The 23,334-nt window shown below is 40.5% G+C and overlaps 1 protein-coding gene across 1 annotated transcript in view; it reads right to left on the bottom strand.

Annotated features, from left to right (window-relative positions):
* The window catches only part of LOC121336306 (maltase-glucoamylase, intestinal-like), a 73,109-nt gene that overhangs the window by 25,331 nt on the left and 24,444 nt on the right, over nt 1-23,334 (bottom strand). The window contains exons 9-17 of the mRNA XM_041405325.1: nt 22,437-22,568; nt 16,527-16,640; nt 16,293-16,409; nt 16,125-16,209; nt 11,685-11,802; nt 8,649-8,817; nt 7,983-8,099; nt 5,234-5,382; nt 1,247-1,331 (exon numbers count right to left, since the gene is read on the bottom strand). Of these exons, the coding sequence (XP_041261259.1) occupies nt 1,247-1,331; nt 5,234-5,382; nt 7,983-8,099; nt 8,649-8,817; nt 11,685-11,802; nt 16,125-16,209; nt 16,293-16,409; nt 16,527-16,640; nt 22,437-22,568 (1,086 nt within the window). The remainder of the gene's footprint in view (nt 1-1,246; nt 1,332-5,233; nt 5,383-7,982; nt 8,100-8,648; nt 8,818-11,684; nt 11,803-16,124; nt 16,210-16,292; nt 16,410-16,526; nt 16,641-22,436; nt 22,569-23,334) is intronic.

The raw sequence follows: 23,334 nt of genomic DNA, 5'->3' as shown, positions 1-23,334 counted from the left end.
CACAGTCAGTGCTGACCTGCACTGCCACAGTGAGGGGCTCACAGCTCACCTCTGCCCCAGCCCCGCCGACTGGCACAGCCCTAGCTGCCAGCTATCACACTGCAAGACCCAGCAATGTGCTGCCTTCAAAGTTCTGCTTCCCCCATCACGCCACAGGCAGCCTTCCTTTTGTGCTGCAGTTCTTTAAAAAACATCAGGAACTCCTTATCTAGACCCCCTATCATTTCATATATCCTTATAATGTCCCCTTTTATTCAATTCTTTGCAGGAAGCCTCTCCTGGCTTGTCACTTCCTCTTCATGGGAAGGGGTTTTTTCCCATTGTTTATCATCCTGCTGGTCTGAGACCCTGTGAAATCTTCTTTCTACTCTTCAGCTATTAGAAACCTGTGGGAGTCTGAAGATAAAGGCCTGATGAATGAAGTGCCCCAGTGGGGTCAGAATGGTTTTAGAATTTAATTTTTTATTAAATTCACAGAGACAAAAGGGTTGGTTAAAAAACAAGGTAACAGTGTCCTGTTTAAATGTTTGATCATCAGTAACATCCAGAAATATATCAGCTGTTCTGTCAGCATGCTGATTGCAAACAGCACTAGGATACATCCCATGCAAATACTTAGATCTGCTCAGACATACCTCTCTTGTGCTGCCAGCAGTCAGTGGTGGGCAAGGAGAGAAACACACCCTTGCTTCAGCCAAGCAAGGAGAGCCATGTGCCCAGCACAGCAGAGGAAAATGCTGCTTTTTAAAACCTGTCCTGTTAGCAGCTTACATTATCATTATCGTTTCCATAATGACTGCCTTTGCCTGTGATGCTGGGAAACTCCTACCAGAGCCCCTGAGAGCTGCAGTTCCAAAACACTGTGGGTGAGCAGTAATATGGAAACCAGTTTGCTTTCATATCTGTGTGTTTCTTCCTAGCTCAACAATTACTGCTCTGTGTGTGTCCTTGGAGACTGCTGCCAGCACAATAACAGGAGCACGTGAGGGGCAGCATCCAGCCTCTTTACATCCTTTCCTCACTTGGAGTAGAAGGGAAAGGCTGTGCCCTCACTTTCATCCTCCCACTTCAAGTACTGAGAAGCTCTGTACTGTCTGTGCTGCTCAGAAATGTGCTCTGAAGCTTTGACAGTGGAGAGTAGAAAGGGATGGATATGAGCAAACATGCTCTGAATGTCATCCAATGCCCTAAGCACCACTTGTTTCTTCTATTCCAGTATGATAGCATTTTTAATTACAGTACTTGCCTCTTCAAGAACAGGAGCAATCATAAAGGCAGATCCCCAAAGGAAGGCAGTATCTATTCCGTGAGTCTCCTGATCAGAAGTAAATCTATTTTGAAAGTTAAATACACAATGTTAATTCACAGTTAGAATTTGCCAAATATTTTGATATTACTCACTGTGACAAGAAATCTGCTTCCTCAAAGTATCCTTCAACACAGCCAAATATTTTTCCTGATTGAGGGAATGCCAAAAGCTGGACAGAGATTCAGATATTTCAGTAGTACCTACCATCCCAGAGCAGACCAGAACTCTCACAAAATGATAAAGCTGATTTCTTTTCAGAAGAGCAACAGTGGGAAAACAACTCACTTCCGTTCAGTGGGCTGAGACCTCATTGTGGGAGCCAACGAGCAGGATAGGGGCCAGGCCCAGGAGAGGGAACACAGAGGAAAAACACTGTGCTCTAGGATCTAAAGCATTTGTGAAAATCCTTGGATTTGGCCTCCCACAGCTTTCACAGATTTACATTTGAATTTGTTTGCAAGACAAACACAGAGCAACACTCATACATATTGTACATATTGTTTTAGCTGTCTCTCCTGAATGGATGGAAAACCTATGGAATTCAGTCCATTTTATTCAATGCACTAAAACTGTTTTGGATTCTGATCATGTTCTCCAGAATGGTCACAGTTCCATTTGCCTGGCTTCACTTGCCTTCTCTTGGGAAGAGATCTCTGTTCCACCGTGCATCAGCTAATGAAAATATTGACTAGCACCTGGCAAAGAAGAGAGATCCTTCCCAACTTAGGAACCTCCTTTCATATAGCATAAAATCCTTGAGAATTTAAATAGGTTTTCAATCATCTGTAAGTCTCTTCCTGAGGAAATAATTAATGGATCCTAGTTCTTCTAAGAACATCACGTACACAAAAAAATCCGTATCTCAAATCCTCCTAAAATCAAAGTACCTTGTACCTCCTGACTTCTGCTACTCTGCCACTCCAACAGCCCTGTTGCCTTGTCAGAGATGGTAACTGGTCTGGTTTTCATGCATTTTTGACAAATTCACACTGGCTATTGCATATTTACATACTATTCTCTAAGGATGTATAAACTCCTTGTTTAAAAATTGTCTGTTTCATGGGCTTTGCAGCTGCCCCTGTCTAAAGCCAGGTCTCTGTTGAACACTGGCTGGAACAGAGCAGCTCAGTGTCAGTGCCCTGCTCCACACCCTGCCTGCCTGGGGCAAAGGCACACACTGCACCCAGCCCAGGCTTACAGAAATCTCCCCAAAACAGTAAAGATAACTTGGCAATAAAAAGACACCTATTGAGTGCTCGGATTGCTAAAATATTGCAAACATTCTTGAAGGCTTGCCTTGGGCTCTGCTTGAAAGAAACCTCAATTTGTTCAGAGTTTCTTTTTCTGTCCAGAACAATAGCTCTTTTGGACGCCTTAATCTTGGTCACTACTGCACTGTGACCTAATACTTTTAAATGTTTAAAGCAGATTATGGTTTTTGATGAATTACCTTGTCCTAAAGTTTTTTAAATATAAAAAATGAGCTTTTCGAGTCATCTCAATAGGTTCTCTGTATTTTTAATTTGACTGTAATAAAACTGTAATAGTAATAAAATACATTTTGTTGTGGGAGATTGCAGGAAAAAAAGCTGATCAAGAAATTATGAATAAAGAAGAATCAATCATATTTGTACACGGAAACAAGATTCTCACCCTTTAACTCAGCACAATTTTCTCCTGCAATTATAGCAACTACTAGCACAAATTCAGCAAACAAATGAACTTTGCTATTTTGAAAATATAAGCCATTAAAGCTTGCTGACATCTATGAAGGGTCTTTAATTCTATCTACTGCTTCCTCTGGTTAGATGATGGCCTCTTTTCTGTCATATTTCCCCCCTGGTTAGCCATTAAACCCCTTTCCCTTCCACTAATGGATTACCACCTCACAGTCTTGGACACCTGAGGTATCAATGCCTCTGCTTTATGGAGTGAAAGCCTTCAAGGTACCAAATACACTTGAAAGGATCTACTGGGATGTTGTTCTTGTTTGTTACTTGAAACAAGCCCCTAAATGTTCCAAAGGGAATGAAATGTCCACATGGAACAGCTATTGCTTGGAGACTCCCTGCCTGGGTACAGTTGTTTTCACAGTGAGGACTCTGAACTTGTAAGAACTTCACTAATACATGAGTTTTTTAGTTTTACTTTGTATTTTTTACAAGTAAGAGGCAAGGCTGATGTAAACTTCCATCATCCATACACTGAAAATTCTATTTCGGTTCTCTTTCTCAAAACCCACATTTCCCCTCCTGTTAGCATCTGGGTCACCTTCTCTACTTGGGCAGACTCACTACTAAACTGCTTAATATTACTTAGAAATAGTAAGAAATACACATTAAGTAACAGCAGTGAATAATAGTAACCAGAACTAACTAGTAGTAGTAAGAAACACTTTTAACCCATTCTAGGATCTAGCTATGGCAACATTAACAAGTGATGGGACTAGGATACCAGTTGGGGCACTGGGGAGGGAAACAGTTTGTGTTGCTCTCCTGATGCCTACCCTACTTACATGCATTTGAGAGGTTTTATTTCCTAGTAATCCCACTCTGGTCCTGCTGACTAAGCTCCCATCAGTGTCTGCAGTGAACCTCTCAGCTCAGTTTCATCTGCCAAAAGCCTCTGTTGGTGTATCTGAGACTGCTCTACAACTCTAATCAAAGCAAATGTGGAAATTTGCCAATGTGGATATGGCCCACATAGAGGCTGTATGCTGGTATGGTCAGAAAGGCAGCTTTAATGACACTAGAGCAATTCTGTATTAGCAGAGATTAGCAAATATTAATGCCAAAATTAACTTGGGCATTTCCAATATTAACACAAACCACATTAAGCAAAAATAGCATATAGCCAATTGTAAGTTATGAGCACCTACAAAATTCTCCCTAATTTTATCCAGAAAAATGACATTGCCAAGTAGAAAGAGGAAGGATACTGCTTTTAAAATTTATCACTTAACCATTATGCTGAGTAAGCAAACCAGATTTTGTGCATACTTGAATGGTTTGTGTTAGTGTAACCTCAGTTTAATTTGCAAAAAATGCCTTACCCTTTAACCAGAATGTTTTTAAGCTAAAGGTGAAAAAAAGAACATTAAACAGTGTATGCACCAATGCATAAACTGCACCAATGAAATGAAATTGTGGCAGAGCTTCAGGCTTTCATATGTATTGTTTGCACTCCTTTTGCTCAAGTCTTTGCATAAAGCATTCTGAACTAGAAAATTAACCAAAAGCAGGTAAAAAACTAATTAAAAGATCAGGACAGGGAAACTAAACCTCAGCTGGATTCCAGCTTCTTCCAGAAAAGAAAATATGAGTTATTCCAAAAATCTGAGCTTAATTTTCAAAGGGGCTTTTCAGTCTCCATTTATTAATCTCAGTTTTGCACCTGCTTCTACCCTCAAACATCTCTATCTCTGTTTGCTCTCTGCAATTTGTGGACACAGATGTGCGTTTCACAGATAGCATGCAGATCCAAGTGCTTAACTGGAAAAAAAACCAAATGCTGTGGATCATTGGACTCTCTGTATGAGGCCTTTTAGCATTCTGGATCAGAATACAGATTCCATTGATTTCATTCAAATACAGAAAATACAGGTATGTGACTCTCATTTTTTAAATAAAAAAGAACTACATATCTGCCTAAGGCTACAAATTTTCGGAATTCTTCTTTCTTAAGTTTGTCTTTTTCCCCCCACTGGAAACAAATACAGGTTATATATTAATGGAAATTAATTGCATATATTAAGAGTCATCTTTGTGCATATAACTTGATTGATTTAACTGTTCAACTGTTCTTTTAAAAGAGAGTATGCAATAATAATACTGTGACTATGATCCTAAGGATATCAACCAGTGCATACATAAAAGCTCAACTACTTGTGAGCAAATTAGAATGAAAAAGAGACTCCAAACTCACTCGTGCATCAGTGAGCGCACCACCGTGCCTCCGTGAACGTGAGACTCGTAGAACAGCGTGTATAAGTACGGCAGCAGAGAGTATCTGATCCGAAGAGTAGCACGAGATATCTTGGCAAAAGCATCTCCAAACACAGCTGGGTCTTGTTCCTGTTCAGGAAAAGCTTAGATTTGTACTAAGCATTGAAACAAACTCAGCAGAGAAACTGTGGGCAGCATAAGGAGAGCTGTGGCTGGCATGATGCTACAGAAGCGAGTGTTTAAATAAGAAAAAGCACTTTTGCAAACTGCAAGATATATTAAGAACAACATCCATTATTCCCAAACTAACATTTGTATAAAATTCTTAATTTGAAAAATTCCAGTGAGTTCAAAGTGATCAGGCCCCACCACAATGTATGTGAGCCCTCTGCAACCACCCCTAACCTTGTGAGGAGAGGGAAGCTGGGGCTCCATGCCTGTGCTCAGGAACAGATACCCGGCATCTAGAAATTAATTTATCCTGCAGATGCAAGCCCTCTCAGACAAAGGAGATGAAACACAGGAAAAAGGGAAGACTGATAATCTGCAGATCAAAGTCAAAAGCATAATTACATTGGCCACAAATATAAGGGCAAGTCTAGGTAAAAGAGTAAACTCATAACCCTGCTGAAACCAACAGGCGACCAAAGTCACTGTGTGTGGTACAGAAAACATTTCATCTATTCAAGAAGCTTGATTTCTCCTCCAGCGTGCCCCATTTTAGGATGCCCTGACTGACAGTACACCCACACATCAGCAGTGCCCCTCAGCTCCTCACTGCCAGCAATGCTCTCCTGTGAGACAGGGCATGCACTGGGTGCCACCATCCAGGGGCAGGTTGGAGCAGCCTGTCTGTATTCACTGGCTGGTTTTAGTCCTACTCCAACACAACCTTGTCTCTCCCCTGGGATGGCAGGCAGAGCACACAGCCAAGGGCTGTGCTGATATGGGAAAGAGCTGCATCTCCTTCAGTTCCTCCTGTCAACCTCTCCAGTGTAAACAGCCAGCTCACAAATCACATGGCTCCCTTTCTCCTTCATGAAATCTTTCCAGAGTACTCAATTTGCTCATTAAAGCTGAAGACCATATGATGAATTACAAGGATAATGAAATGCAAAAGTAACAGAAGTAACAAAGCTTTTTATTTTATCTAGTGCTTTTCAGACAAGAAAAATATTAATTAAACTGTTTGAAATACCCAATGAATTAGGCAAAGTGGGTATTTAAGATTTTATTTTAACACTAACCTAATGTCAATTAAATTCAATATTTAAGTAAAATTTCACCATTATTATGTTTATATCAGAATTACTCACTAAGAATACTCCCTGCTGGCCCTGAGCTCCAGAGCATCCATCTATTATTTCAAAAATTGCACTATGTTTTTACCAGTGTTCTGACACTGTACAAACACTGCTTAATTTCACAAAAAACCAGTCAGACTTCTTAGGTGATGCTGAGTCACCCAAAATGCCTGTTCATTTCTTTCTGTGAACACAATATTTTAAATGGATTTAAGTAATCCAATAAAACCAATTATATCTCTCAGTTGCAGCACCCATCATATAGACCCATTCCTCTCTTCTTGTTTATTAAATTGTACATATGAGATTGATATCCACTCACCCAGGTCAGACTCTGTTTGCATGCTCAAAGGGCCAAGCAACCACATAAATATAAATATATATATATATATATATATATGTACACCTCTAACTTTATTGGAGAGGCAAATGGAAAATATTTCTCAACATCAACAGCCAATACCTCACAGACACTTCTTCTCCTACAAAGAAATACCACAGGGATCTACAGGCTAATTCCTGACCCTCTTAATGATAGTACCATGGTTTATTATTCCTGCATTTGCCCAATTGCTGAACATCCATAATACTTTCATGCAGAGACAAAGGTCTCCCTGGGAGTGTAAATGTTGCAGCACTTTGATGATGCAACTTCAAAGAAACTGAAAGTTAGCAATTAACCTGAGCTCCAGCATTGCACAGATCAGTTTACAGAAGGGAAAAAACCCCAACATTTCTTGAACAAGCAGAACCATTTCATCACGGTAAACACAGAAAGATTACAAAGGTTGCAAGACCTTCCAACTTCATAGCAAGAAATGACCTGATACTTCTTTCCGTTTGCAACAAGTCTTTAAAGGATTTTTATGGTGTTGAAACCAGGGCACGAATCTGGACTAAAGCTGCACTTTTTCATTCATCTCATGGCCTCATTAGCTTTTTCTGGTCTTGGTTGCCTCTTGGCTGATAATGATGGCGCTACTGGTGCCTCTCCTTGGAATTCTCACACGTTTGTAACTTGCTTTTAAACAGCAAGCATGGTATATAATGATCTCTCTGCTCTCCCTGCAATACTTACTGTAACTACAGAAGTATTGAAACAAAAGTTGTAGCAATCAAGGGAGTAGGAAGATATCCCAACACTCACTGGCTCTTAAATAAAACTTGGGCTTTGGTAGGTAAAAATGAAACAGATGAATTTTACCAATAGCATGAGAAGACCAGTGTTTCTATGTTATCTTTACATTATAGATGGGAAAAATTTACATTTCACTGTGTAATTCCTGCTCTCAGTGCAGCACTCCTTTTCACCTAGTGCTCCAGTTTACCCAAGAATGGCAGGTTAGTTTTGGAGAAAGCAATACAAATCACTGTCCACATAACTGTAATCACAGGCTACAGCTTTATGTAACTTTGTTTACTTACTATGTTTCCCTCCGAATTGTGATTTCTGGAAAATGGATAGAAAGAGCCAAGCTGCATCCAGCGCAGGCAGAGTTCATAGGTAGTGTTGTAGTTAAACCCACAGATATCAGCACCAATCTAAGGAAAAATTAAATTGTGTTTGTGATTGTGACTGAGGCCCACAAATGAGAAACTACAGAAATTTGCCAATAAAAATAATTTTTGGAAAGAAATCCCTGTTTCCAATTACTTTATAAGAATAGAATCCCTGTTTCTAATTACTTTATAATAATGCATCATCTCTATATGATACAAATTTTTCTGGGACTGAGGTTGTACGGTCTCCTAGAGCACTAAGTTCACTGTGGAAGATCTGACCATATTTCAATAATTCTTCAAATTCTCCATCCCAACTTGCAAACCCAGAAATATATAAAGGAGCCCTAATCATAGAGTACGTAATACAAAGAGATCAGCTTTGGATGGCATACATTAAGTCAGTCCAAATCTTGCAGTGCTGTTTTTGTTTCCCTTCAGCAGCCAAGACTGACATTTAGCCTTTTAATCCGCAGCTCCTTAGGCTGTTACTGCTGGCCACCTCAAGCGGCTCGTTTCAGAAAACATCTGAGCTAATCTGAAGTGATATCATGTATAAGCCAGCACCTGCCTAGAGGATGCCAGACTTACATAGGGAATGCCAAAGAGGTTGAACTCCAGGATTCCAATGACTGAGCGGCGCAGGTCCTTCCACTGAGAGAAGTTGTCACCAAGCCAGTGAGCGCCGTACTTGCCGCTGCCAACGAACGTGGAGCGACTCAAGACAAATGCCCGCTTTCCAGTAGCCTGCTGGACAACACTGCCAAGAAATGCAACAAGATCATCAAAAACAAGAATGGTAACCCAAACATCTTCAAATCAACCCGAGCGTTCGGGCACGATTTTATCTGAAAGGGTATTATTCATGAAACAATTATTATTGTGATCCCTACTCACGTGAAAATGTGGCTGCAAAACTGCAAATAAAAGGAAGATTTACACAGTGGCCAAAACAAAACAAACAAAAAAATCTATCTGATTCACTAAACAATTTGCCTCGGGTATTTTTAATCTTCCTAAATAATGTTTTGTGTTTAATTTATTCTCAGCAGTGTCTCGAAATGAAAATTCAAATCATAATTTCCTTTCTATACTAGTGTATTTAATTAAGTGTCCAATGAATTCCTAAAAAAGAATGTAACATGTATTTTTTTCAACACAGGATTTATTTAGAGATTTGTATTGGTAAATGAAGTTCCAACACCCAGGAATTAAAAACATAAAAAAAACCCCAACAAAACACAAAACCAAAACCACACAAAAATATCAAAAGTATATCAAAACATCTAATAAAAAATAAATAATCAATACAGAAAACAAACCTGAAATAATTCAAAATGGCACCCCACCCTTGTAGTATTTTCTCTGGTTTCCTGTCTTTTTTGATATATGAGGTTTCATTACAGAATTAGCTGTGCAATGAATTTATCTTTGCTTTTTGAAAATAATTTTGCTGTATCACCAGAAAATCAAGGGAATGTGCCTTACTAACAAATCTATTACAAAAAAATTCCTCAGAATAGGATCCTCTTTGCATACAATTGTAAATTGCAGTATTCTACATTGCAGGAACTCAAATCCAACTCTGCTTCACTATGATTTGGGCAACACAGCTTAGATCCTCTGGGAAATTCTAGCATGAAATAATAATCATGTTGTTCACCATCTACTTCTTTCTTCCTTTTATTAATGGTATTTCATCAAGAGTTCTTTCACCCCTATTCATAATGGCCCAATGTTTGCTCTTGGGTCTGTAATGGCACAGAGACTTTAAAGTGCTTCAACACTTGCTTCTGAAGCAAAAAAACCCAACAGCTTTCATGGAAGACTGGATGTATTAACCCTAGGGGCCATATGCAGCAAGAGGTGCAGTTCTTTAACCTTGAGGGACCTGCTGGTTCTGGTTTGCAGGTGCACTGTTGAGCCAGTAACTGCACAAGACTCCATGTGCTTCATATAAATGTTATTTTGGAGCTTTTCAGGGATGTCTTGAGCAGGAGTGCTCTCCTCTGGCTGTCTTTGGCTCCATGTGCAAATACAGGTGCTAATGAGGGCAATATCAGATCAACTCAACTATGATCCAGAGCTGCAAAAACAATTTGTAACAAGTAATTTATTGAATAACTTCAGTCTTTCATGAACCATTGCAGAACAGGTCCTAATGTTGTCAAATGCATTTGTTGATTTAAATTATTTACAGAATATCATGTGCAAATAACTCTTGCCATTAAGCTATGCACAAACTGATTGCTGCTAGTTTATGTATTCAAATTCAAACCATTTGACACAGGCTAGATGACACATCTCCTATTCTCTGTCTGCCTTAGAATAATTCTTAGAATTGTTTCTTTATATGATTATGAAATTGTCAGTCATTTTCATCCAATATCCTGCAATTGATGCTGGGTGCTAAATATTCCTGTCAGTAATTTCATTTAATATATTCTTTGTGAAGAGTGAACGCAGAAGGGATATACAACCAGCCTTGAAAGAAAATCTATTTGGAAAACCCAAATAAATATGTACAAAAAACACTTCAGCAAAGTCTCCCAGCTTTGCAGCAAAATCAACCCCTGCATATACTTTTGGTGGTCTTCTCCACATTTGGCCAAGCAAACAAGTTTGTTGAGAGGATCTCTTCGAAGACTGGGGAATAGGGGCCCAGAAACCATGGGAAGAAGTCCAGGGTTCAAGGGCTTCCTTTTCTTTCTCTCAAAAGCAGAACTGTGCTTCAGCCAGGCCCATAAGAGCTAGCAAACTACTTCTGGTTTTTTCCCAGGGCTTCCTTTGCCCTGGACTTGGCATATAAAATACAAACACATCAACACCAGAATTAGCTCACTTAACCATGACCTCTGGATGCTATCAGAATCCAGCTTCTGAAAATGAGTGCTAAATGCTGAAACAGGCCACACATGGACCCCTGCTTTGGCTCTTCCATTGTGGTATGAAATTTCCCACTGTTTTAGCTCAATCCCTGCTAGAAAAGGCATGCTCTGCCCATTTCATTTAATCCAACAGCTAGCTTTCCACGGCAACAGTCTGCCTGCATAAGCTGGTTTTGAGTGCTTCCCAGCTGCAAAATGAGTTTTACACTAGCTGACAGCAACTGTGCTGCAATGCAGCTCTAACCTCCTGAACCAACTGAGCCCCAGGCCAATTTGCAAAGCACTGCCTGCCAGGAACCAGAGGCAGCTCCAGAAGCAGCCAGGGGACATGTACAGTTTGGATTCTCCACTGACAGTGACAGAAGCTCCTCCACCACAATAGTGAAGGGACAGATAAATACCCCTGACACCACACAAGGCTGCTTCTGCTGCCAATGCTCATGAGAAGCTCTAACAGAGCACAGGAGCATCTTGCTCTAGATATACAAAAACAGCAGCTTTAAAGTTAGGCCTTATACATACATCCTGATTTAGCTGAGAAAAGTAAAATTAGAAAGGATTCTGTTCCTTGTTCCAAGGTTCTTTTTTCTTGAAACTTCTTACTAAATGGCAAACAATAATGCAAGCCATGGGTCTGTTTCTTATTAAATAATATTACAGATTTTCCAGGTAACAACAGTGGCTTTTAAAATGCATTTTAATCACCTGGAATCTGATTAGAAATATTTAGAAAACTTACTTGAAAGTGGGTTCTGTCTGGGACCAGCCAAAGAGAGAGTGTGTGTTGTAGTGGTCTCCAAGGTAAGTCTTGGAGTCAGGACACAGTGTCTTTTCCGCCAGGGAACGATCAGAGATGCCTGAGAATGATACAAACCACTGTAAAATCATATACATCACAATTCAAGTCACTTCAAATTTCTACACATTCAGGGGTGAAAACAACCAAAATATTTGGGAAAAGTTGAAGTGCTGGACCTGCACTGATTTGAGGTTAGTACATAGCCACAAATACTTGTTTGCAGACAGGCACGTGTCCTTGGAGAGGGGAGAGGACTGAGTAAACACTGATAATTAATTTCAAGTTCTATGTCCAATAATTCAAAATATCTGTAGAGGTGTCATATATTTAGTAAGTAATAGAAAGAAAACTTCTGCTTTGCTGAATTAAGAATATATTATTTTACACAAAAACAAATTTTAGTTAACAGTAAAAATATTGCACATATGCTGCCTGGTCTTTGATCCCATATCAAAGAGATGTTGGCAAAGCCCATTTGGTGGAAAAAAATTTTCCACCCTCTTCAGGTAACCACCATGAAAGTGCCTCATTAAGTTCAGCAGGAATTGGACAGGTCAATTTGTTTATACAAACATATAAACAAATGTTTATACATTTGTTGGGAATTAGTTAGGTTTCTTTCCTTTTTACTTAGGGAATTTTTTCCCATAAGCTGCTAGGAAACACTAATGACTGGGTACCAAAGAAAAACGAAAGAAGCGGCCAAGCTCAGGGGAGGAGGGCATCTGGTTGCACTTCTCCTATCTGGGAGTTTCTCTCCAAGGGGAGATACACCAGGAGGATTGGGCAGGGAAAGGACAGGGCTGGGGCAGCTGCTGGCTCTCTTTCTCTCGGCTTCAGAAGGGAACGCTCGGAGCTGCTGCTTGGGGAAGGGAATCGCTGCTGCCACCGGAGCCCAGCCCAGAGCGGCTTCTTCTGCCATGGGTGAGCCTCTGCTCGTGAGAGCAGTCACGGAACTGGGACCTTACTAACACCCACCACACTAAAGAGGGACCTGTCCCCATTGCTCGGGTGCCCGGGATCCTGAGCTCGCCTCTCCCTGCCCTGCTGGGAGCTGGGCCGCCGCTGCCTCGGCCCTACTGCTTCTTCAGCACTGCTCTGTAGCCCCTCACTCCCTGCCTGCCAAGACGTCCTGCCAGCCCAGCTTGCTGCTTCACAGAGTCCTGCTGTGGCACTGGGATCGGCTGCCCCAGGGTTTGTGGGGCAAAGCCTCTCCTCCCTCCCTTCCCCTCTGGGCCCAGCCGCCATTGCCGTGCGCATCCCGAGCCCACGCCACAGCGCCCCCTGCAGGCGCGGGGCACTCGCTGCACCCGCCCCGCCCGCCGGGAGCAGCAGCGCCCCTGCCGGCCGTGCCCGGAACTGCACGGAGGGGAAGGGGCCGCGGCCAGGGGCTGTCAGCGCGCTCCGGCTCTGTTTGCCATTGATGCTGTAGCTGCTGTTGCTTTGTTTGCCTTGGTACACACACTGGTAAAGAATTGCTATTGCTATTCCCATATCTTTGCCTGAGAGCCCCTTAATTTCAAAATTCAATAATTTGGAGGGAGAGGGGTTACATTTTCCATTCCAAGGGACGCTCCTGCTTTACTTAGCAGGCAGCTGTCTTTCAAACCAAGATAACATTATATTTATTTTTAGACATGGAGTTGCAAATATAATAAAATTTTCTCAAAATAAAAACAAAAGTGAATTCTCAAAAAAATTTTTTTTTTCATGCTTAATTAGGTGCATGCACTATTATAAATATTTCTCCAAGAACAAGCAATGTCCCTGCCTAATCACACTTCCTATATGGTTGCAGTTCATTATCACAATTTCTCTGTACCTGAAATCCCATTAGCCTCTCAGCCCTGCTGTGCCACTACAGCTACAATCCTTGTGTTTGGATCTTTAGACACAAAAACTACAGTGTTGGTGATCTACATCAGAAATAACTTAATTTATAGGCAATTTCCAAGTAACTTTGACCGATATGTCTTTGAATACACTAAGTTTCTGAAAGTCACACTTTATGTCCCAGTGGTTCTTGATTATTAGCCCTATAAATTTAAGGTGGGATAGGAGAGAAAATGCTACCACATGAATCATAGGTTCATGCTTCATTCTTGTTCTGAGTATTTTGTATTCTGCCTCAGTAATACTGATTATTTTACAATTGCATATTAATCTTCAGTATAAAGTGTTTTATAGAAAATTGATTTGAAGGGCATCTGGCTTTAACCAGAAGTTCAAACCATGGTTATGTGTAATCATGGTTATAAAATTTAGATAAGGAGGTTGAAGGCTACATTAACAAAGAGCCTGAGGCTCTGGGAGTGGGACTTGCACAGATGAAATCACCTAAGATTATAGTGAGCTTCCAAAACTCTGCTAAGTCTGGGAAGGTCCTAATGTCTTACTGGACTAAACAGCTTAGGGCACCTCTGATGCCTACGTAAGTCAAGGGCTTGGACAGCTAAGAACAGGCACCTATTCTACAAAGTGAAATAGAAAGGAAAACCCTTAAACACTGGTTCAAAATAGATTCTCTGCGTGTTGGGATGTAAAGCCTAGGGCTCCTGGCTGCAGAAGGAAGAACAATACCAGGGAAGTCATTGGGAAGACCTTAGAGCACCCTTCTGATACCTAAACAAGACCTACAAGAAACCTGGAGAGGGACTTTTTAAAAGGGCATGAAGTGATAGGACAGAGGGTAATGGTTTCAAGACAGTAAGTTTATAGTAGATACAAGGAAGACATTCTTTCCTGTGAGGCTGGCAAAACACTGAAACAGGCTGCCCAGAGAAGCTGTGGATGCCCCTGGAAGTGTTCAAGCCAGGATGGACAGGGTTTCGAGAAACCTGGTCTGGTGCCCCTGCCCAGGCTAGGGGTGCTGGGACAAGATGGTTTTGAAGGTCCCTTCTAACACAAACCCATCCATGATTCCATGATATCATTCTAACACTGAGTCACAAGCAGAAGCAGGGGCATATGTGCATGAGTGGAGGCAGAGAAAATGGGCTCAAAACACACCTGTCTTCAGTATCTCTCAGTGTCCTTACATGTCATGTAGTCCTCTAGGGATTCTACGAGTCCCTCCTGGTGGCTCAGACGTCAATGCTGATCTCCACAGAGCTCAGCTGCATGGCTCAGAAGCCATGCATGGGTTCACTCAGTCCTCTATCTGTGATGTAAAGAGAGCTCTGCTCTTTTGGCCAGTTTGCCCACTGTCTCACATCTTTTATGCAGCTCTGAAGGCTGATAAAAAATGAAGGTAATTTAAGGCAAAGGGGGAAATTCTCATCAGTTCCTGGGCTTTGGTCAAGACCCACAGGGTAAGTATGCAGTGGTTACCCCACAAAGAGAGCAAACACCAAAATCATGACTAAAAGCTCTCCTGCTTTCAAAAATTTACAGTCTCTTTCTAATATTTTGTCGTGTTTTTGTTATGCTTATGTATCTCTTATATTCAAAGTAAAAAATAAAAAAGAAAAAGCCATTTAATAAAGAAAATTTAGACTTCTCATGAGTGTACAAAAGCCTGAAGGGAAAAAGGGGACATTTCCAATACTCCACGCTAATACTCCAACGCTCTGTATCAGCTTCCTACTGCATATTAACATTGCTCAGGCATCTGGGCTTTCCTGGGGAAATGTTGGCTGGATTAACTGCCACACCACTGGCAATAATCATAGGTACTCATGGCCTCCTGGGGAAGAATGAGCATATCATTAACGCAGCTACTGGAAGAGATTTTCCCATTCCTGTAAGTTTCCCATAGGCTTAGACATTTTAAAACTTATTTTTAGCCCATTTCTAGTAACACAGTGAAAATTTCTTTCCTAAGAGAAAGGAAATATATTGAACTAAAGCACCATCTCCTTTGTCATAATTTGTGAGAAGGCAGAGACTGCCCATCTCTAAGACTAGCAGTGGCAAGGGTTACTTCATAAGTCTGTAGATGAGTTACAGCCCTTTTTCTCATGTGGACCAGTTGCTCAGAGAATGGCAGGGAAGGTAATTTTTCTAGCCCTCTTACGTGGCAGGACCTTGGACAGGAACCTCACAAGGCAGAACCTTGGACAGAGGAAAGTGCTTGTTTTTGACACTCCATGAAAGCTGAGCCACTGGAGTCTTGACAAATATATAATTGAACATACAGAACAGGCAGGGAAAGATGGAAAGCCAGAGAATGGGTTTTTTTCCCCCTAAAATATAGCCTATCCAGGTTTAAAACAAAACAAACAAGAAAACCAAATAAACAAACAAACCCCCCCAATGAAATGATAATATTAATAATATAATATAATATAATATAATATAATATAATATAATATAATATAGAAATAAAAATATAATATTAATAAATAATTAGTGGCAATTAAATTATACTATTATACATACTAGGAACGTAAGGAGGATTATTGATTTCAGTATCAGCACAACCAGGCATCTGGCCTCTCATGAAATTGGATGGTTCATTCATATCCTTTAATAAAGAGAGTAAGACATGTGAAAATCTTAATTTTCTTTTTTTTTTAAAGAAGAAAGGGCAGATAGAATGAGACATACAATCCAGATGCCATCGTAGTCAAGGACGTCCTTGAACTCCAGACACAACTGGGTCCACCATTCCACTGTCCTGGGGTTGGTGTAGTCAGGAAACACAGAATCTCCAGGAGGCCAAGCCTAGGGGGTTACATAGGTAAATCCTGGTTATTTTCCCATTTCTATTACACTGCTGCTTTATTGTTTTGAAGCAGCACTATACAAAAAAAAAAGGCATCACAAAGTTAAAAAACCCACCTGCCCAACAGCAGGAGTCACGCCATCAGAGTTGTTCACCCATACTCCCATTTCCTGGCCGAGTTCATAAGGTCTGTAAGTGCCTGGTTCCTCATCCTTGGTTATGAAAGGGTCCTGAAAAGAGCAATCACACTTCCTTTATTGAAATCCCAGAGGTAACAATTAGTCTTCTATTTTATACTTTAGAAAAATTTGGATTCTGTTTTCTTAATGCTGATTGCAAAAATATTGGAAGAAAACAGCATTAAAATTTAATACGAGCTGAGAGCACGTAATTTAGAAAAAGTCATTAAGGATATGTCATGAGTATTTCTTGTGTAAGGCAAAAGCAATGTGAAATTACTAAATACCCTCATGTTTATTTTTTATGAGACTTTCTATGTTCAAATTATTTTAAGAGGGGCACTAGATTTTACTCCCCCCCACCAAGGTCTCTGCTGTGGCTGGGTGCTATGCTGGACATTCCCACACTTGAGCACCCCTGGGTTTCCTCCAAGGCAGTCTGTATTCCAGCTGCCTCAGCATCAACAGCTCAGTGCTGGAATAAATAAAACTTTTCAAAGGGCTTGAAGCTGGGCATGAAGCTGGGCACATCCAACCTCAAAAGGGCCCTGATAGCCCTCCATTCCAAACCAATGTTGGACAAGGATATGTTATGCCAATCTGACGCAGAGAAACCTAATTCACACCTGCCTGTGGGGCTCACACCTCTGCTCTCCCCCGGCACCAAGAGCACAGCATTTTACACCCCACAGCTTGTCCTTCCCGCCCCTTTCTTGCCTGGGGGGGTCACCACCTCCCACTGCCGCCCTGATACTGACACCAACAACTTCTTTGCCTCAGGATGACCAGCAGTAGCCACCAAGCTGATACAAGGAGAGCCTGACCAGTTCCTGGCGATGATGGAGGCCCACCCACCATGCTGGGAAGCAATAAAGTTAGGAATACTTTGAGATGCCAGTGAATGAAGAGGTACTCTGCAACTCTGCCCAGCAGTCAGCTGCAACCAAAAGAAGGTAAGTGCACTTTGCAATACAACCCTAATTGGAAGCAACTATCTGCTTTGTGTTTTTTAGAACACATAAAGACTGCAGCCATTTTAGAATGGAATTTTTTACTTTCTTCTTGGAAAACCTCACTTCCTCAGATTCTGCTTTAGACAAAACCTTTCAGTTATACAACACAATAGAGAAAAACACCATTGAAACAATTCTTCCACTCTGTTGTAGCTTGTGCAATAATTTAAGTGAACTTCAATAAAAATGTGATAGAAGTTTAACTAATAAATGTCTTAAGAAGAAAAAAGTATCATACCCCAAATGGTAAGTTGCTTTAAAGGCTTGTTTTAAATCTCATTTAAATACCTGAATTAATTGCCTGATTTACTTGTGATTCCTCTGATAACTATAGCCCTGGTGAGGGAAGTGTATTCTTCCATACCTCAACAACAAAAGCTACAGCTACATCCCTACTTTAAGTCCAAAATTTTGTTTAGCTTTATCTAGCTCTAGTGTCACCTCCATAAGACTATAAGCGTCCATTACATTTTTAATTTGTTCAATAGTCCAACTTTGCAAGAGAAAACTGTCCATCTGCAATAATTATCTTATAATTGTGGTAAAGATGTCTCTCAAGGGACATGCAGGCTAGAAGAAGTCAGCTTAATTAGCTACTCCTAATGCAAACTTATGGTTTCCTTCAGCTGAAAGGTTTTTCCAGAGCATAAATCTAATACATTATGCAGGTTTAGTATTGCCCTAAAGAAAACAAAAGCTCTCTGTGCCTGAAAGGGTTGTTTGTGGGGAAGGAGTTTCATGTCTGTTAAATCTTCACTTATCTTTTTAGCATTTTGGGGAATAAGTGCTGAGCACCCTTAATTCCAGCTGACTGCCTGAAGACCTGTGAGCCCCCAGTATGTACCCAGCCTGATGCACTTCCACCTGCGGCCCCACTCCAAACTTATTTTTTGATGCACATCCATAAAAACTCATCTCTGGAAATTTTTGGTTCTATAGCTCACACAATTGGACATGAAAATGTTAAAGATATTGAGCATTATGTGGAATCACAAGCATGTTGCTCTTGACTTTCAAGTATTTCATCACTTATGTCATTCCTAGCTGTTTTTATCTTTAGTATAAATTAATGGACAGTATACAAGGTCTTTCATTAAAGATCCTCTTTAGTAAAACTGTTTATAATTTTTCAATGTACTCATTGTTACTTTAGAACTTCTTTGTTTCTAAAGATAATATATTTGTTCTGACACAGCTGAAACATGCTGTGAAACAATTACTTAGTGCAATGATGATGACCAGGTGCTGACGTGGAAAGTCACAATTTCCACTAAATAGAGGTGGCCTCTGAAAGAGATTAGGAGAGGAAGCGCTGTAGGGCTGCACTGAGAGGCTACAGTAATGGAGCCATACTACTGTCAAGGTGACCATAGTCACAGAGGGCCCTCAGCTGTCACATTCATATTTTCTGAAAAATCCCTTAGACCAGGATTTTTCTCCTGGGAAGCTGAGCAGCCTCAGAGAAAAAGGAAAACAATAATTATCTTATTTGCTTCTCCTGTGTTTTGCTCCTTTGGAATGTGTTTGGTGATTGTCTTATTGGTTTCTGGTGTGAATTATTTTGAATCAATGGCCAATCAGTGCCAAGCTGTGTCGGGACTCTGGAAAGAGTCACAAGTTTTCATTATTATCTTTTTAGCATTCTGTAAGTATCCTTTCTGTATTCTTTAGTATAGTATAGTATAGTATAGTATAGTATAGGAGAGGATAGAATTCTTTAATATAATATAGTGTCATAAAATAATATATTAGCCTTCTGAGAACATGGAGTCAGATTAATCATTCCTTCCTGCCACGAGGGTCCCCACAAATACAATACTCAGCACTGGGTGCAAGCATGGGGAGCAGACCTCCTGCTGGTGTAGCAGAGCCACCACAGTGATGGTGGCACAACTGAGTTCGGGGTCCCATCCTCAGGCAGGCTGCCAGTGTCAGTACTGCTGGCTGTCAGGATCTGTGCTTTGCTTGTGACCAAAGTCTTGAGATGACAGATGGAACCCATTCCCTAAATCCATTTACTAGAGGTTTTCCATGACACTAACTGGCTGCAGTCAGAGCCCATTTCCTGAAAGCATCATGAGGGAGGCAAAATCTGCTATATTTGGGGAACTCACCCATTACTGTCACTACCCAAAGGGAATCTAAATAGAAAATTGTTTTTTCAATATTCAACTGGATTACATTTGCTTTGATTGCACCCACTGTCACTTGGAAATGAAACCCTTCACACTGATCCACCTCCCGACTCAAAGTAGGGGAATACTTTACATTGCTAAGAATGCTAACAGACAGATATTGACAGAGATATCAGCAACTGTAATAAAGTGAAAATAGAAAACTTCAGTACCAGTGCAACATATACTTCTCATTAACTTTCAAACAATGAAGGACAGACTAGCTCAGCTTTTGTTCTTTTTTCACAAGCTTGGCTAAAGAACCAGAGCAGAAGACAGGCCTTGTTACAGGTTAGCGGAAAGATGAAAGAAAGGCTTCCTATCTGGATTCCCACTAGCTCATTGCATGAATTAAGAGTTGCTATGTTCCTTGCATCTGTCTAACAGCTGAATTTATACAGCAACACCTACCTGCACTGCTGCAGAATTTGCCATCTGAGAAACTGAAAGAGCTTTAAAAATGTTGTTGAAGTTAAACTCATAAGGAAGAAGATAATATAGTCCAGCCACTGAACCACAGCTGCTTGCCTGTACAAGCTTCATACCCAGTGGCAAGTGCAAAACAACTGGAGACATCCCAACAGTGATGATGAAGAAATGACTACCATGCATTTACTGAAATGCAAGAGTGCATAGGAAGAGCTACCCAAACTCTTCGTATTTTGCTCCTATATTAATGTTTTCCAAACTATTTTGAGATAAACCAATAAATAGGCATGTGGTATTTAATGTTACAGCTCTAAGAGATTAGACAATTTTTAGAGCAGTATTGAGGTTACAGAGAGCCTAAACTGCCTAAGAGCTAGAAAGAGCAATCAATCCTGACAGCACATGTGCTCACTACTGCTTAGTTATTTACAATGATGTATCCATTTAATTTGGGTCTATTTTTGTCTTAAAGTTTCTCTCCATCAAAGTGACTTAGTAATCTGTTACTATTTAAACACTGTGCCTTGAACCGTCACTGATGAAAACTGATTTCACTGCTGCACCCCCGAGCTTCTCAGAATGGAACCTTCAGGGGAAGGCATCTTTAGGGACAAAGGGCTAGCAAGCAGCATTCACTGTATGTATACTGCTGTATGCAAGCAGCATTCACTGTATGCATACTGCTGTTTCCATTATCAATATGTAATTGATCACTTAGGCTGTGTGGTTTTGTTTGAGAGTCCTAGTAGGAAATGAAATTATAGAACACCAAAGCAAAGATTAGGCAAATAATAAAAGGTATGTTTAAAGAAACGATCAGAAAACTCACAATTAAAAAGAAAACACTGATATAGCTATCTGTGGTGCTGACTAGTCCATCATCCTCAGTCATGTTTTAAACTTCACAACAAACTGTGAGGAAAAAATAAGGACAGGAGGGAGGCACTTCTGCCTTAACCTATCTATTTAACAAGATAATGTAATTTTTAGATGAGGAAACTGCAGTAGTCTTTCTTATCTTGACTCCAGATACACCAGTACTGTACCACAATTCACGATTCTGCTGTTCAGTCTCTCTCCACAAGCCTTTGACAGGACCCCCAGGGCAAGAAGAGGAACATGGCCCTTATTTTAAAAGAACTGGTTTGACTTAGGGTCCAAACATTAATGACCTGTCCATCATGATTCAGCTGGATTAACTGAATCCAGGCCTCGTTAAAAGCAGGAGCCATCAATATAATTGTAGGTAAATATGTTTGTTTAGCCTAGCAGAGAAAGGCTGAAGGAGAATACACTTATTTGAATCAGTGTATCACGTCTGTTGCTCAGCTCACCTTGCAGACCAGCAGCTTCACCCTAAGGTTTGCCCTGAATCTGTCCTGCTGGAATTTAAAATGCCCCCAGTGGTTATGGAGGACAAATTGCAGCCTGCTCTGGGGAGTGCAGCCCTCCTACTGCTGAGCTGCTGGGGGACCCTGGAGAGCAAGATCTTCTGAATTTATCAATGGACTTCATTTAATTTCATCTTTACTTAAATTTTTATTAAATTGGTCTCCAGTTTCCTTGCCACCATTGGTGCTCACTTAGCTATTTTGACAGAGTCATTTTGGCACAAGGACATGTACAGGGAAGTGCTGGAGAAAAACAGCAAATTTTGTCAGAAAAATTTACTGGGGAAGATGGAAAACTCCAATTTCACTTGTATCTAGATTAATTCATTTCGCCATACACCAGTTTTGGTTAGAAGCTCAACATACAGTTTCCACAAATTTGCATACAAGTAATCATCTCTCACATTAACTTAGATAAAAAGTAAGTACAAAGAAACATGGATTGTAGTTAATATATTCCAGAGTGATTAGGAATAGAATTTTTTCACTATTCAGCTATTTTTCTATGTGTATTAAATCAATTTGTTCATTTCAGGGAAAGAATTGCATGAAAGCAATGTCAACTCAGAGGCAAAATTTGTCATAACTGAGTGGGGAAAAAGTTACACAGAATTAATGTTTTGGTATAGAGATGATACTGGAAGAGAGATATCAAATAAAGACAACACTTCTGAAAATTAAATCTGTGAAAACTTTTTTCTTCAGCTCTTCTCAACATATGAGAAAATGGAAAATCTGCTACAATAATATACATGTGTTAGCACCTAGGTAGTGCTAAGAAGACTATGCTAGAAATAGTTCTTACAAATGGAGAAATAATTAGCAAAATCATTAATTTACCAGAATCACAACATTGTGCTTTCCATTCTTCTTCATCTCCTTCATGAACTCTGGCAGACCAGCAAAATTCACTTTATCATAGGTAAAGTCCAGGCGACGTTCCATGTAGTCAATATCATAATGTTGGACATCCTAAACATTTTCCAAGTAAAAAATTACATTATTACTTTGTCCAGCTCTGGAGTTCTCAGACAGGGAAGACATGGATCTCTTGGAGCAAGTCTAGAGGAGGGCCACAAAAATGATTTAGAGGGGCTGGAGCACCTCTGCTATAAGGACAGGCTGAGACAAAGGGGACTGTTCAGCCTGAGGACAGGAAGGCTCCAGGGAGAACTTACTAAAGCCTTTAAACACCTAGAAGGGGCTTATAAGAAAGCTGAAGTCAGACTTTTTTGTAGGGTCTGTAGCAATAGGACTAGGGGTGATGGTTGTAAATTAAAGGAGGGTAGATTCAGACTAGATATAAGGAAGGAATTTTTTTACAATGAGGTGGTTGCACAGGTAGATGGTGAATGCCCCATCCCTAGAAACATTCAAGATTAAGTTGGATGGGACTCTGAGCAACCTGATTTAGTTGAAGATGCTCCTGCTCATTGCAGGGGGGTTGGATTAGATGGCCTTTAACAGTCTCTTCCAACTCCAACTATTCTATGATTCTATGACTGAAGTATTCACAGAACCCAGAATGCATGCAATGGTATTTCTAAAAGGCAACTAATGTATGTAATGAAACCTAAGAGACTGTAATTGTAATCCTAGCAGTTGACTACAAGAAAACGTAGAAGCCCTAGTTTAGCAACTATTTTGCAGTGATCTGCATCAGAAGTTTGTTTTCATCATTTGTTTTTAAAATGCTAGCACCTCATACTGCATAACAGCAAATCCACACCAAAATCAC

Source organism: Onychostruthus taczanowskii, unplaced genomic scaffold, assembly GCF_017590055.1.
Source record: "Onychostruthus taczanowskii isolate IOZ18803 unplaced genomic scaffold, ASM1759005v1 scaffold23, whole genome shotgun sequence".
Classification (NCBI taxonomy): domain Eukaryota; kingdom Metazoa; phylum Chordata; class Aves; order Passeriformes; family Passeridae; genus Onychostruthus; species Onychostruthus taczanowskii.
Note: the sequence above shows the minus strand (reverse complement) of the source record. Positions and strands in the feature narration are given on the sequence as shown.